The sequence below is a fragment of the Clarias gariepinus genome, chromosome 5 (assembly GCF_024256425.1).
Source record: "Clarias gariepinus isolate MV-2021 ecotype Netherlands chromosome 5, CGAR_prim_01v2, whole genome shotgun sequence".
NCBI lineage: Eukaryota > Metazoa > Chordata > Actinopteri > Siluriformes > Clariidae > Clarias > Clarias gariepinus.
Window position 1 is genome coordinate 34,157,636 of NC_071104.1, and position 16,178 is coordinate 34,173,813.

The 16,178-nt window shown below is 37.0% G+C and overlaps 1 protein-coding gene across 1 annotated transcript in view; it reads right to left on the minus strand.

Annotated features, from left to right (window-relative positions):
- Positions 1–4,505: 4,505 nt before the first annotated feature.
- The window catches only part of ube2e3 (ubiquitin-conjugating enzyme E2E 3 (UBC4/5 homolog, yeast)), a 76,092-nt gene continuing 64,419 nt past the window's right edge, over positions 4,506–16,178 (minus strand). The window contains exons 5-6 of the mRNA XM_053496946.1: positions 12,439–12,586; positions 4,506–5,377 (exon numbers count right to left, since the gene is read on the minus strand). Coding sequence (XP_053352921.1) covers positions 5,280–5,377; positions 12,439–12,586 — 246 coding nt within the window. The 3' untranslated portion in view covers positions 4,506–5,279. The remainder of the gene's footprint in view (positions 5,378–12,438; positions 12,587–16,178) is intronic.

Here is a 16,178-nt window from a genome sequence, read left to right on the forward strand (position 1 = left end):
TGTAAAGCTGGGGTCTTTAATAGAGCCGTGTGAAGAAGCAAAACATTGTTGGACGATGCCAAATTTGATCTTTTGGACTGAGTGGCTTTATCGTGGATGCGTTTCGTCATCAAGGACTGGGAAACTGGGGAAAACTAGGGTCATTAGGAATGTGGAGTCAAACATATGGCGAACCTAGAGGAAAACCTCTTGCAGTTCAGTGAAGTGGTCCAAAACCAAGAACCTGATTGTCTTAGACTTGCTGAGTGTAAGCCCAATTCTTTATTTAATTGAAAAAAAGGTCAATGGTAAACCAAGAGTTTACCATTGAAAGAGACCATTTAATTAGGATCAGCTTCATTTTATAGAAATGTAGCAAGCCATGCTGTATGAATCACTGGGAAAAGGTCTGGCAAGAATTTTCAAATTTTTTAAAGAAAACGAAACACTGTTGATCAGCCTAAGAACAGCTTGCATACATACAGTGAAGCGTGGTGGCGGTAGCACCATGTTGGTGTATTTAACATTAGACTCTTGGTTGCTTCTCTGACTAAATCTCTCTTTACCTGGTCACTGACTTTGGTCATGGTTCTGCCAAATGCTTTTCATTCTTACTTTTAACGGATGTAACTGGGTTTTGTGAAACGTTTAAAGTTCGAAATGATGACTAAAGCCCGGATTTCTTGTTTTAAAAGCTCTTGGACTTCTTCCCTTTGTTCAGCTTTGGTATGTTCTCTAACTAACTCTACAAGTCTTCGACTGTTTACTGAGTTTAGAATATACTGGAGAAATCACATACTGTATGTATCTTCCCTGAAATCTGATATTGTCAGCTACATTTACATATGACTTAAGTGACTTGATTTTTTTCTTTAACATGACACAGATCCGATTTTTGTTTATGCCTGATGTTTTTCAGTTGGAACTGAGTCACTTTTATACACATTCATACAGGTGAAACTCAAAAAATTTGAATATAATGCAAAAGTTCATTTATTTAAGTAATGCGACTTAAAAGGTGAAACTAATATACAGTGAGGCAAAAAAGTATTTACACAGCCACCAATTGTGTTGGTTCTCCCATTTAAAATAATGAGAGGCCTGTAATTTTCATCATAGGTATACCTTAACTATAAGAGACGAAATAAGAAACAAATAAATCCAAAAAATCACATTGTAGGATTTTTTATGAATTCATTGGTAAATTCCTTGGTAAAATAAGTATTTGTTCACCTACAAAAAAAAAAACAAGATTTCTGGCTCTCACAGACCTGTAACTTCTCCTTTGAGAGACTCCTCTATCCTTCACTTGTTACCTGTATTAACGGCATATGTTTGAACTCGTTATCAGTATAAAAGACACCTGTCCACAACCTCAAACAGTCACATTCCAAACTCCACTATGGCCGCCAAGATAAAAAAGCTGTCAAAGGACACCAGAAACAAAGTTGTAGACCTGCACCAGGCTGGGAAGACTGAATCTGCAATAAGTAATCAGCTTGGTGTGAAGAAATCTACTGTGGAAGCAATTATTAGAAAATGGATGACATACAAGACGACTGATAATCTCCCTCCATCTGGGGCTTCACGGAAGATCTCACCCCGTGGGGTCAAAATGGTCACAAGAACTGTGAGCAAAAATCCCAGAACCACATGGGGGGACCTAGTGAATGACCTGCAGAGAGCTGGGACCAAAGGCTACCATCAGTAACACACTGCGCCGCCAGGGACTCAAATCCTGCAGTGCCAGACGTGTCCCTCTGCTTAAGCCAGTACATGTCCAGGCCCGTCTGACATTTGCTAGGGAGCATTTGGATGATCCAGAAGAGGATTGAGAGAATGTCATATGTTCAGATGAACCAAAATAAAACTTTTTGGTAAAAACTCAACTTGTCGTGTTTGGAGGAAAGAAAAATACCGAGTTGCATCCAAAGAACACCATACCTACTGTGAAGCATAGGGGTGGAAACATCATGCTTCGGGGCTGTTTTTCTGTAAAAGGACCAGGACGACTGACCTGTGTAAAGGAAAGAATGAATGGGCCATGTATCGTGAGATTTTGAGTGAAAGCCTACTTCCATCAGCAAGGCCGTTGAAGATGAAATGGCTGAGTCTTTCAGCATGACAATGATCCCAAACACACCACCCGGGCAATGAAGGAGTGGCTTCGTAAGAAGCATTTCAAAGTCCTGGAGTGGTCTAGTCAGTCTCCAGATCTCAACCCCATAGAAAATCTTTGGAAGGAGTTAAAAGTCTGTGTTGTCCAGCAACAGCCCCTAAACATCACTGCTCTGGGGAGATCTGCATGGAGGTTGGGAGGACTGAATCTGACGAAGTGAGATCTTCCATGACCTCTGTCATTGCTAACAAAAGGTATATGACAAAGTATTAAGATAAAATTTTGTTATTGACCAAATACTTATTTTCCACCATAACTTGCAAATAAATTTGTTAAAAATCCTACAATGCGATTTTGTCTCTCATAGTTGAGGTATACCTATGATGAAAATTAAAGGCCTCTCTCATCTTTTTAAACAGGAGAACTTGCACAATTGGTGGCTGACTAAATACTTTTTTGCCCCACTGTATGGGATAGACTCATTACATGCAAAGCAAGATAGTTTAAACTGTGATTAGTCATAATTGAGATGATTATGGCTTACAGCTCATGAAAACTCCAAATCCACAATCTTAGAAAATTAGAGAATTTTAAAAAGGTTCAATATTCTAGGCTTAAAGTGTCCCACTCTAATCAGCTAATTAAGCCATACCACCTTCAAAGGGTTCCTGAGCCTTTAAATGGTCTCTCAGTCTGGTTCAGTAGGAAGCACAATCATGGGAAAGACTGCTGACCTGACAGAAAACCATCATTGACATCCTCCATAAGAAGGTACAGCCTCAAAAGGTAATTGCAAAAGAAGTTGGATGTTCGCAAAGTGCTGTATCAAAGCACATTAATACAAAGTTATGTAAAAAGGAAAAGTGTGGAAGAAAAAGGTGCACAAGCAGCAGGGATGACCGCAGCCTGGAGAGAACTGTCAGGAAAAGGCGATTAAAAAGTTTTGGAGACTTTCACAAGGAGTGGACCGAGGCTGAAGTCAGTGCATCAAGAGCTACTACACACAGACGGATCGTGGACATGGGCTTTAAATGTCGTATTCCTCTTGTCAAGCCGCTCCTAAAAAACAAACTTCAGAAGCGTCTTACCTTGTCTAAAGAAAAAAAGAACTGGTCTGTTGTGCAGTGGTCCAAAGTCCTCTTTTCTGATGAGAGCAACTTTTCCATCTCATTTGGAAACAAAGGACCCAGAGTCTGAAGGAGTAATGGAGAGGCACACACTGCAAGATGCTTAAAGTCTAGTGTGAAGTTTCCACAGACTGTTGATTTGAGGAGCCATGTCATCCGCTGGTGTTGGTTCACTGTGCTTCATTAAATCCAGGGTCAATGCAGCCATCTACCAGGAGATTTTGGAGCACTTCATGCTTCCTTCTGTAGACCAGCTTTATGGGGATGCTGACTTCATTTTCCAGCAGGACTTGGCACCTGTCCACACTGCCAAAAGCACCAAAACCTGGTTTAATGACCGTGGGATTACTGTTCTTGATTGGGCAGGAAACTCGCCTGACCTGAACCCCATAGAGAATCTATGGGGCATTGCTAAGTGAAAAAAGAGACATGAGACCGAACAGTGCAGAGCTGAAGGCCGCTATTGAAGCATCCTGTTCTTCCATAAAACCTCAGCAGTGCTACAGGCTGATTGAGGCAGTAATTGCTGCAAAAGGGGCCCAAACCAAGTACTGAGTACATACTGTATGCATACTTATACTTTTCAGAGGTCCGATATGTTCTATGTAAAATCCTTGTTTTATTGATTGCAGTTAATATTCTAATTTTCCGAGATTGTGGATTTGGGGGTTTCAAGGCCACATTTATCTCAATTATGACAAATCACAGCTTGAACTATCTTTCTTTGCATGTAATGAGTCTATCATATATTAATTTCACATTTTAAGTTTCATTACTGAAATAAATAAACTATTTCTAATATTTTGAGTTTCACCTGTAGGTGGGATACAGTACATATCCAATATGTGCTCATGTGACTTGACTGAGAACGGGCAGAACGGAATTCATGCGACTTTTTGCGTCTGCCTATGCACAGGGTGCTGACGTCTTCAGTCAGCACCGGCACGTGCAGGGATTTCAAAAGCCATCAATGTGAGGTGTCTGGCTTTCTTCTTTCTCCTGGACCTCAACAAACACAGTTGACGTCATGAATCACAATTGAATGAATGTTAGCTGCTGGACAGATCGAAAAGGACAAATGTTCTCAGGTAAAAGTAAAAAGCAAAAAAAAAAAAAAAAAAGGCTTCCTTTACAGAGGCCTGGGACCTGTAAAGCTAACATTTTAAGCTAATTTAAATCTGCTTTATACATTTCAATGATATAAACCAGAAAACATCCTCAATCTTTAGCTCTCATGAGGTCTATTTACTGATAAAAATAGCCACATACACACCAAGGGACAGGTTATATATTTTTTTTATTGTGTATGAGGAGATATTACATCGGTGGCTCATTTTAGCCGAGCTACAAAACGGTCAATGAGCTTCTCTTCATTACAAAGTGACAAAGGTAGAACAGATTCACAACATCGGGTCATCACAGAACGGGAAACTGCTCCAGGGGCTCAGAGAAATCACATCGTCTTTAATATTCTACACCTAGATGCTTTTCTGCTTTTTTTTTCTTTCTTTTTTTTTTTTTTTTTATAACATCATACAGATAATGGTTTAGACTAAATGAACCATAATATTTGGTTGACCTTTCAGGAACAGTATCCTTAATACATCACAAAATACATTTTTTTTATATCCCAAAGAAGCAAGACTTGCGAGTAGGCATTTAAACAGAACTAAAATCTACAACTACAAAGAAAAAAAGAAAATAAAAATAATAATAATAATAATACACCGTTAGCGTTTAGCTTGGCGGGATCGCGTCTGTTTCCCCAGTCTGTGTTGGGTGAAAGAAAACAAGGCAGAATCGGGGGGGACATATATATACACAAGTCCATATTGTAAAGGCTATAAAGATTTGCTGCACGTTGTTAAGTTGTCTCTCCAGGATCTGATCGCTCCTGCATGAGATTTGAAGAGGGGTGGGTGGTCTGAGGGGGTGAGAGGGAGGGCAAATGGGTGTAAGGTGAGTGTGTGGGTGGCATTTGGGTAGGCAGAATTGGGGTTAGATGGGGGGGGAGGGTGTTGGTAGCTTGAGGACAGGAGGAAGGGTGCCAGCATCTATGTGGCGTATCTCGTGGTCCACTGTCGAGCTATCCTGTCATGTTCTGCTCTGTTGGTCAGATACTGAGTGGCTATGCTTCCCACCAGAGGGTCCGCTAAAAGAGAGAGAGAGAGAGAGAGAGAGAGAGAGAGAGAGAGAGAGAGAGAGTGTGCGTGACTCAGGTGCATTAAATCTCCATTTATGTTTTATCTCTTGAACCAATCACAGTGCACTCTTAAAAATTTTCCAGTCTGCTTCCCTATAAAATTGTTTCATGCGTAAAAATAGCTGTGGTGCTTCATGCAGGGTTTAAGTCCCACCTCACTCCCAGTGTTAAACAGGAGTAAAGCGCTTACTGAGCCCTAAATTGTGTTTTTTATTTAATCTTTACAGCAGAAGTAAAAAACTTGGAAGATGTAGGATTCTATAGTCTTTAAAATCTTTATCCTCAAAACTGGTGTTTTAGAAATTTAGAGATGATCAAAAACCACAACCTTCCATCAGTCATAGCAGGATGGAGTTTGCTTTCCTCTGACAGCTCCCCAGACGCCTCCGAGCTGGATCTGAATCTGAGGCTATCCGGGTCTGCGTTGTGAATGGCTAAGCACAACTTGAGAGCCATTTTCTGGCAAAGTTTTAATGTTGTGTCTGAAGTTCAAACAGGTTTGTTCAAACAACTGTTTCTCTGATTGAGCTCAAATGCTGCATTTGTCGAAATAAAAAACACTCCGCTTATCAGCTAATCAGCTTTTAAGAGTCACTTGACAGAGCTAGAACTGAACTTCTGTTACAAATCTTTACTGGAAGCAAAATATGAAAAAAACAAGAGATGGCTTAAGACTTTCACACAGTACTGTATATATGATCATGACTTACTTCTCTAAACAGTAAGATAGTATAAGAGTATATGGTTAGCTGGAAGTAGGCAGCGTAGAGCAGAAAGTCATGAGAACGCTACCGATTTATCTGTGCTGGAAAGCCGACTGAAGTACCAAAAGCAGAAGAATAAATAATAAGCTTCGATGTGATGAAAAATATGTGTATACTATGTTTCTGATGTGTGTATGCGTCTGTGTTTTGGACATTGTTATAAATAGAAATACTACTATAGACTTTAGCCTTCCTTATTCATCATGTTTGTGTGTTGGTGTAGCATAACATGAACTGCATTTTTTGGCTTTTGTACACATTTCTCTTAAATCACAGAAATAAAAAACAGTCTAAAATTACAAAGGAAAAATATCAGCCACACTCACACAGATATAACCACGATGTCAGAAACATAGCCAGACAGCTTGTCTAAACATAATTACTCAGCAAGGCAGATAAAACGACAAGGAATATCATTTAGTTGCTCCAGTGTAGACTTATGGTGCTATTAGTGTTTTTCCTCTCTACTTTAATGCACTGGATTTGATATAAAACAGGAGATACGGAACACAATGTTAGCTTTGATTGAAGAAAATTTCTATCAATATTGTTAATTATTCCATCACATCATTATGATTCTTGAATGATAATTTAAATAATAAACTTGTATTAAATTTTTACTTAGCAAATTTCATCATCTGGAGGTGTTTATTAGAGCTGTGCGATTTAACTGATGATCCAATTTTATAAATCTATTGTTGGTTGTTTTTTTCGAAATCGATTCAGACTTTTAAATGATTTAACTTACCATAACACACATAGCTTTTACGGAAAATACGAACTGCCTGAACCCTCCGCAAATACTCGTGTTTTGGGAGAGCATCGCTTCTTCGTTTGTGTTTATGGGTGGTTGGTGGAACAGAGCCACCTAGTGAACTGAATGATTGATTGAAATATGATCCCTCTGGTTCTCCAAAACGTTGCCACCCTCACCGGAGTAAAAAAAGATTTCCAGATTGAGAAAGTAGACGTGACCGCAAGTCGGAAAGCTCTTATAATATAAATCCAACAAATTTTTGTACAAACATGAGTGTCCAACACGAGTTGTTTTCACATTTCGACTTAAAACATAACTCGGGAATTAAAACGACCCAATGAGCATGTGAAAGTAGTAGTTACTTGCTATGCTAGCACACTAAGCTAAACATGCTTAAATTAAAATGCATAAAGCTAAATGTCCTTCAACGTGGCTGTATTTCACCTCAAAGAAATCAGCGTTACAAAAACAAATGTCTTTTAAACAAATATCAATGTCTAAAAGGGGGAAACAGGTCAGGAAACATTTGAGGACACACAAGATAAAGTTAAAAGCAGAGGGACGTAGCGTGTTTAACAGCTTGCGGACGTCAGTTGGCAGTGTGGGCGTCCCTGGCCCCAGTCAGACCAACCGTAGCAAAGTCAGAAGTGATGTTGTATTTTGCCAGATAAGGCAGATATGGTCATCTTTATGCAAAAGAATTACTGAAATCTGAAGATGGTTTTTAGCATACCAAGAATGCCAACTACTTTGCAGTTATATTATTGTACTTGGGTTAGGTAGTATGTACACTTGTTTTGTTTTTCCATATATTAATATATACTTAAAAATGTTTATATACTGTTAATTAAAAAAAAATTTTTTTAGTGAAAAGCCATTCTTTAATAGTTATCTATTATAGACCATTTTTTTTTGGCTCAAGTTTCGGTTCAGGCACAGTTCAGACACCAGTACTATGTACTGTAAGTAAGCAGTTTTATCATCACATTCAAACTCACGTAGTGTCTCTTGTGAAGAGAATAGCCAAAAACTTGACTTTACTAGCCAATAAAATGTGTACACATAAAGGACTTAATATTGTGAAGGGGTTCTTCAAAAACAGCACCCAGGACCCTTGACTTCTCAAGTGCCTGTTTAGTATTTCTAAACCAAGTATATAGACAAACATTGTGTCAAACATGGCTATTATAAAGCTGCTGGCAAGAGAACTGTCTAAAAAAAAAAAAAAACAATGCTATTACTGTCTGTTTTCTAAACATCACACACTTGGCTAAATCTTTAATTAAAACATTGAAACAGGACCAAATCACATAAGGGTTGCGATAACAAGCATGACAAATGTTTTACATGTTAAAACAGAAAACAATGCAATAGTCTGTGCATATAACAGCACTGTACACCCCATCTAATAACCTAATAAATATTTTGATTTGCACTGATTTGCAGTTTAAACTCCTGTTAATGCACTTTGGCTGATGATAATAGTACATAATCGACTGATACAACCCTCATTTACAAAACTCAGACATCACAAGTGATCTAATTTATACTGTTCGTACAAAACACACTGAAGTTAAGTTAACCTTAAGGTCTCTCGATGATGCAATTAACGCCTGTCCTGCAACAGTGCTGCAATACACGTTTGTCTGAATTGACTATAAAATGACGAGGCATTTAGCCTAAGTAGCAATGATATCACATAGACAACTATGACTGAATATATCTGAATGCAGAAGCTGTGTATCAAATGATAACAATAAATAATAAATTTAGATAAAGCACTGAGCCAAAAGCCAGGATTGGTATATTGGCAAAACCAGCATAAAACGGTGGATCAGATATCAGAGAATTCACAAGAAAAAAGAAAAAGTTTTTTAAATGGGAAATGACATTAAGATAATTGACAGGATCTATTTATACAGTGTGTATAAATTATTCTCCTAGCAATGTACGTAATGTTTGTGTGAGAGAAATATTGAAATTGGTTTTATTTTTTTGTTACATTTTTAAGCACTTAAGCAAAAAAAAAAAAAAAATTGTTATATTTTTGAGAAAATTAAATGCATGACAAAAATAATTTAAGAAAACAGTATGACATTTCTTATGACAGTATAAAAAGTTGCAATGATAAATTATTTCATAATATACACTACTGCTCAAAAGTGTGGAATCACTTGCAAATTTTTTTGTTTTTGTTTAGTGATTTATTTTCTACATTCTACAACAATACTGGGGATTTAAACTATGAAATAACACATATGCAATTGGGTAATTATGTTATATTATTACAGTCAGTTGTTTTTTTTAAGACACTGAGGTCAGCTGTTCTAGAATAGTTGTTGTAAAAACAGTATTGTGTCAAGTGCATTTGCAAAAACCCTTCAAGCAAAAACCTATCCCAAACGTTTGAGCGGTAGTGTACTTTTCCGAGATATTGCACATTTTTTTCAAGATAAAAAAACCTTATGTAAAATGCATTTATAAATTGTTACTTTTTATTATTATTATAATTTTTTTTTGTGTGTTTTTAAACTTTCTAGTGTAGTATTTTATTTATACTTTTTTGTCATATCATTCCCTTCATGTTCGCAATGATCTAATTGACATTTGGTACTTATTTTGTTAAATAATTGTCTGATTGTTTGCATGCTTACCCAATCCTTGTACTTAGTCCTTGCTTAAAAATGTGCATAGAAGGTTTATGTTATTTATGCTAAAAAGGTGCATAGAAAGCATACAGTACTCTCAATTTCTCTCATGCGCTCGCCAACATGAGAGAAACACTATGGCGTCATTTATAGAGCAGGGCCAATCAATATCCCAGGAGTCAGGGACATGCGGATGCCCAGTGGACATCAGGTACAGTCAGCTGTTCATATAATAGTTACACTTCTAAGAATGAGAGAAAGAAATGAAGCTGTACTTCATATTGTCCTTTATCAAATAAACCTTTTCGTTTGCTGTTTGTTTAAGCGTAATAGACTCGAGTTGGTTTATAATATGTTTTTTCTCAAAGCGAGGACGTGTTATAAATCATGGCAGGAATTATTTTTACTAGACGTATTAATTAGCTTTGAGTGGATGCTGGATGATATTTCCAGCATCTGTGAATATAAAAAGGCATGTGGGAACAGTGACTAAACCGAGCAAAGAAATCCACTCTAATACTTGTCATGAAAAATAGAAACTGAACACAAATCATTTCATGATATGAACTCATAGCCAAGGACTTTCTGCCTTTTTTTTTGTCAAAGGTGCAAACACTACACTCACAAGACGATAATGTAACATTCCCTCTCAGGGATGTTTGCACTTAATTACCACAGTAAGCATTTATGCTCATCATAATTTTTTGTTACAGCGATTTAGCCTAGATAACAGAACTTCTGCGGAAGCACTACTTGCTTAATGAAGTGATGATCTGCAACCCAACCCTCCCCCACCCCCATAGGTGTGATATAAAAAAGTAAATAAAGTGGTAGGTTTCCATTCTTGTGCATCGCATCGTGAAAATGCTGTCTGTCTACAAATGATGCGCTACTAAAATCACATTTTCTACAGTCAGGGCTGAAACACAGAGCAGCTGTGTGATGATTTTGTTCGTAAAGCCTAAGAGCTGACTCTGCACAGCATACACACACCCAGCTTTAACTGGGGATCTGAAACTGGAGCCTCGAGGCCAAATGCACATTGAGTTTCTGTCTGGCTGTTTTTAGTTACTGATCGCTCGGAGTCGAGGCCGCGTCTGAAATTAGATCACACAGAAGTGGTGATAAAAACAGGCCAAATGAAACACTTCCTCAAACTGTCTTGGTCCAGGTTACCTGCTAATAACGGCTTATCTTTAAAAGTGTAAAATAAAGTGTTTAAGTATTTTCAATCGTAAATATTTCAATGTGAGCCAATTGAAAATTTGGAAAGATTGGATTTTGTAATACAGCATTAACCGACAATAATAAGCTGAATATTCTGCATCATGGAGGTAAAATTGCAAATCAGCCAACCACAAAGTGCAATAGCACATGGTTTTTATCCAGGAAGGGAGTATTTATTTTCAAAGTGTTAACCCTCTGGCCTTTTCACTTAATTCAGATCGCTTTGGACTGTTTCGGTGGACAAAAATGTATGGGATATTTAATAAATCTTAGTTATTGCATATACACTTAGTTATTGAATATATACTTGACACAATTTTTACGTCATTAATGCAACTTAAACTATTAACAGTATTTATTACGGCACTTTAATTGTAACCCCTTTTTTCCCCTTCCCCATTGCCATTCTTGCAACTTTTGTTTGCCGCTTACTCGTTACATATTAGGTGTCTGTCTGTCTGTCTGTCTGTCTATCTATCTAAATACAGTGCTGTAAAAAGTATTTACTTCACTGTCGGGAAAGTTCCAATTAAGTGATTTATTGATTCAACAGGTCTGGGTGTGGCAGGGGAAATTTTTTTCGCATTTTGTATTTACTTGGGTTACTTTTGTGTAATATTAAAATTTGTTTGTCTGCGCCAAAATATACAGTACTGAAACTTGCGCATCTCAGACGCGCATTTGCATATGTCGGCGTAGCATAGCTCCATCCGTAACTGTTCTCTGTAGTGAAAAGGAAGTTGTGCTGTGCGGTTCTTGTTGAAAATGGTCTCTCAATAGAGGAAAAGTATTCATAGTATTATTTACACTCATCAGGAAGTATGTACTGTATGTTAGTTTCTTTTAAAGAGGAAGAGACTCATAGATGATAACAAGGTAATATTGTTCTTCTTTTCTTCATTTTAGTACTTTATTTTTTGACGCATACTGTTCTTTTCACATCGTGTAATGTAAGGTGAGGGAAAGGGGGCGGGACTTCCAAGAGGTGAGCCAATATTAGAAAGTTTAATACCGTCATTAGCAAAACTTTCAATCATTCCACTTAACACTTTTATTATTACTATTATTATTACTAGTATTATTAAATATCTTTATAGATACACTGTTACTTATCTAACAACTATTTACATTTTTAAATCTATTTCTGTACCTATTGTTTAGTTTTTCCTTTATGCTCTTATATCTTATTACATAAGCCCTTGCTTGCTTGGTCTCAGCAAAACTGTCATGAAAATATCTAACACACTGCCTAGTTAAACAGGTGCCAGTTCCTGGAGTGCTGAGATACACACATTAGTGTTTAGTGCTGCATTGTAATATTAACAGTGATAGTCATGTGATTTGTTTACACCCGAATTGTGACGCTGAATTATTTGCATCATAGTGAATTAAATTCAAATCCTTACATACATATTTTCGGCTTTTATGAGATCTGTGTCAATAACAACAAAAAATGCTGAGTAAAAGCATGAGTCTGCTTTGCACAGAAAAAACATTCAGTGCAGTATTTCTATGAAGACTTATATCATACTGCTTTCTTTGCTTCTGCTGCACAATTGGCGTCTGTGTGATGTTTATAGAGATGCAGTAACAGCTACTTGCTGGTGAACTCACCAGGGTTACAATCCGTCAGCAGTGAGCAGATGGACAGCAGGACCTTGGAGATGGTGAGCGCTGGACTCCAGTTGTCCTTCAGGATGTCCAGACAGATCACTCCCTGACTGTTAATGTTGCAGTGGTAGATTCGTGTCCGGAACGTCACCTGGGTGATCAGGAAAAGAGACAAGGAGGGCACAGCAGGGTCAGGGTCGCTGTAGTTCTAAACCAAACACCAAAAATATATGTCATTGTCATACAGAGACAAGACCATAAAATGAAACCACCGTATACAGTGCCAAAGTTCAACATTCTACAAACACACCAACAAGCCACAGGATTTACAAAAAACAATAAACCGCATCATTCACTATCAAATGTAAACACTGGTGCTCACCAGCAAACAAGAAATGGTTGACATCAGAGTCCACATCAAACTAAAGAACCAAAGTTTATTATTAAATAAAGCTCATCATGAAAGAAACATCAAAACATCAAAGTTTAAAGGGAAACACAATCAAATGTCAAAGTTCAATGGGAAATATTCTTAAATATCAAAGTTCAACAGGAAATACAATTAAATGTCAAAGGTCATGAATAAATACTGTCAAATGCCAAAATTGTTCATAAAAAACAACACATGTCAAAGTTTAAAGACCGCCAACAAAACACCACAAATGCCAATTTCATCATGAAACATCATCAAATGCTAAAGTACATCATTAAACACAATCAAATGTGAAATGCCAAAGATCATCAAGTCCATCGAGAAACACCATGATATGCCAAGTTTCCTATTAAATACCAACAAACATTAAAATCCAACAAAAACAAAAATTAATGCTAAAGTTCACCATCAATAATCAACAAGCACTAATATCTGCCATCAATGCAAACAACCATCAAAGTTAACATCAATTACCAACAAAACACCCTATTTCTCCATCAAACACCCACAAATGTTTACTATCAAAACGCAACAATTGCAAACTTCAATGCCAAATACATGTCAAAGTTTTCCATTACATACCATCAATCACTAGTGTTTACCACCACCATTACCAGTGCTCCCTATCAATCACCAAACTCCAGCCAGTAACAATATCATATACTGTAATATATTAACTAAAAATGTCATAAACACAACATTGTTAAACAAACAGTCTAAGAGAAGATATGTAATTAAAACAAGATATACCAGTGGGACCTTTATCACAAATAACAATCAGGAGATTTGGGTTTTTAAGCTTATAATATAAAAAAAGTTCGTACAGAAGGCAGTGTTCAGACTGCTGCCACTAAGAGCCAATTTAAACATGGATCTAGTGAATGTGAATAATACTGTGCAGCAAAATAAATACCAGGTAATAATCAGTGTGTGGAAATAGAAATAGGTCAATTGACAAATGGTTATACCAAAGCCAAAGGTGACTGTCTCATTAACAAACTTAAAGTGAAGCCTATTTATCTAATAAAATATAATCAGCTTAACCTAATCCCACTTCCATCATCATTAACTCTTACCATAGCAACGAATGAACTAACTCTGAAGATTATACTCATTTAAAAAACTGATTAACAATGAGTGCCACAACCAAACGCAACAAAAAAGAAGGAGAAAAGCGAGAAATGGAAAAATCTTCTGGATTTAGTGCTTATTAAATTATACTTTTATAATTTAAAGGGAAAAACAATCAAATGTTTAAAGTTTAAAGAGAAACACAATCAAATGTCAAAGGTCATTAATAAATACTATCAATACTGCTGATTATTTAATAATAGCAGTATTAATGTTTTAATGTGGACCTGAATGAAAATAAGGAGGAGGTTCAGCAGCTTGGGAAAGTGGGAGTCAACTCATAAAAGTGCTCATAAAAACACAGGCTAGGGTTTGTTAACTGTAGCACATTTCCACACATACTCATTTACACTTGCTTCACCATACCCACATGCCCAGACAGGCACTTAAACAACCTACTGTAACACACACACACACACACACACACACCCACACACCACTCACATGACACGGCTGTAAAAGTACCTAAATAGCCAGTGGGCTCTAAACATCACAAAAGCAGTACTGTTAGAATGAACCACGGCTCTGGTAAAAAAAAAAAAAGGGCACAGCAAAGAGAAGATGAATTCAGTAATTCTAAATACATACATGATGATGCTAAAATTAAACTCATGTTAAAGTACACCACTTTTTCAACCCTTGTGGGTGGGATTACAAAAATAAGAATTTCTACACACTTTGGTATACATTAAGTCCCCGACCTACGAACAGGTTCTGTTCCGGGATCATGTTTGTAAGTTGGATTCGTTCAGAAGTCTGACAAAGTGAGTCTTTGACACAAACATACAATGTAAAGTATAAAAAAACAAACAAACACACACCCACAGATTCAGTGTTTCGGTTCCGCATTATAGTCTCTTAAGAGACTGCACTCCAAATCGTGAGGGGAATTCTATGTCGTAGCCGAATCATCTAACCTCATTTAGAAGCAGCCCCTGGAAGATGTCTGGGGAAGACAGCGTTAGTTGTTGTTTATCTGTATGTCTTTGGATTGTGAGAGGTAACCAGAGTATCCGGAAAAAAAAACATCAAGCACGAGGAGGACATGCAAACTCCAAACACTTACGCAGAGGTGAGAATCGCACCCCTTGACCCTGGAAGTTCAAGCCCACAGTGCTTACCCCTATGTCACTGTGTAGCCAAATGCATACACATATATAACAAAATAATAATGCATGAAATACTACTAATACACCATACACCACCCTGGGAGGTATCACGTTTAATCATTACATTATTTTTCTTGGTTAATTACACCGCATTCCCAATTATTATGCAAAGTGTCAAACATTAAATGTTAAGTTTTTAAAATAAACTCATCGATGGTATTGCGTCTCAGGGCACTTTGACCTCCTCCATATGACCTCCTAATGCTGCAAATTCAACGAAAGCCCATTTTCTTTACAATCTATAACATTTGTAAAATCTGTTTTGCAAAATAATTTGAAACAGTGTGTTTCAGTTTTTCATTTTATTTTTTATAAATATTGTAATCATTAGGAGGTTTGTTCAATAAAATTCCGATTATACCTAATGGTTGATGACTGTCATTTGTATTAAATAATTATGAAAATTAGAGAAAGATATCCTTTGCGTAATAATTTGAATCGCTGTGTAAAACCTGCTTATTATTACCCTTAGAATATCTAACTTGCCCTCTACAGAAGCCCCCGTAAAGGAGATGTTACTTTACTTACATGTAAATACGTACTAGATTTAGTTCATTCACATAAACAGCTGGAATGACTGCCGGAGCTGTGTGGTTGGTAAAAAAAAATCTTCTGACCAATCAAATTTGAGAAGCTGGCATATTTGTAAAACGTCATCAAATGATAATAGAAAAACAACACAGATACACATTTTATCCACAGAGAGGCAAAGAGGAGCTAATTCACAAACAAGTCAGCACTACCAGCCTCTCTGTTTACAACCTGGCAGCTGTTCCTTCTGGCTGCCCCGGCAGTTTGCTCTCCCTCCGTCTCCTGTCCTTCTCCATCTGTTACAGCTCCTCGTCGTTACATTCAGGTCCACGAAAAAACAAAAGTTTACTAATTAAAATTACAAAATAAAAAAGTTTACCAAAGAAAGAAAACTAGTGCTACCAAAGAATTCTCCATATGATACACAGGTCGTCACAAAACAGGAAAAAAAAAACTCAGAACAGGTTTTTTCATGTGTG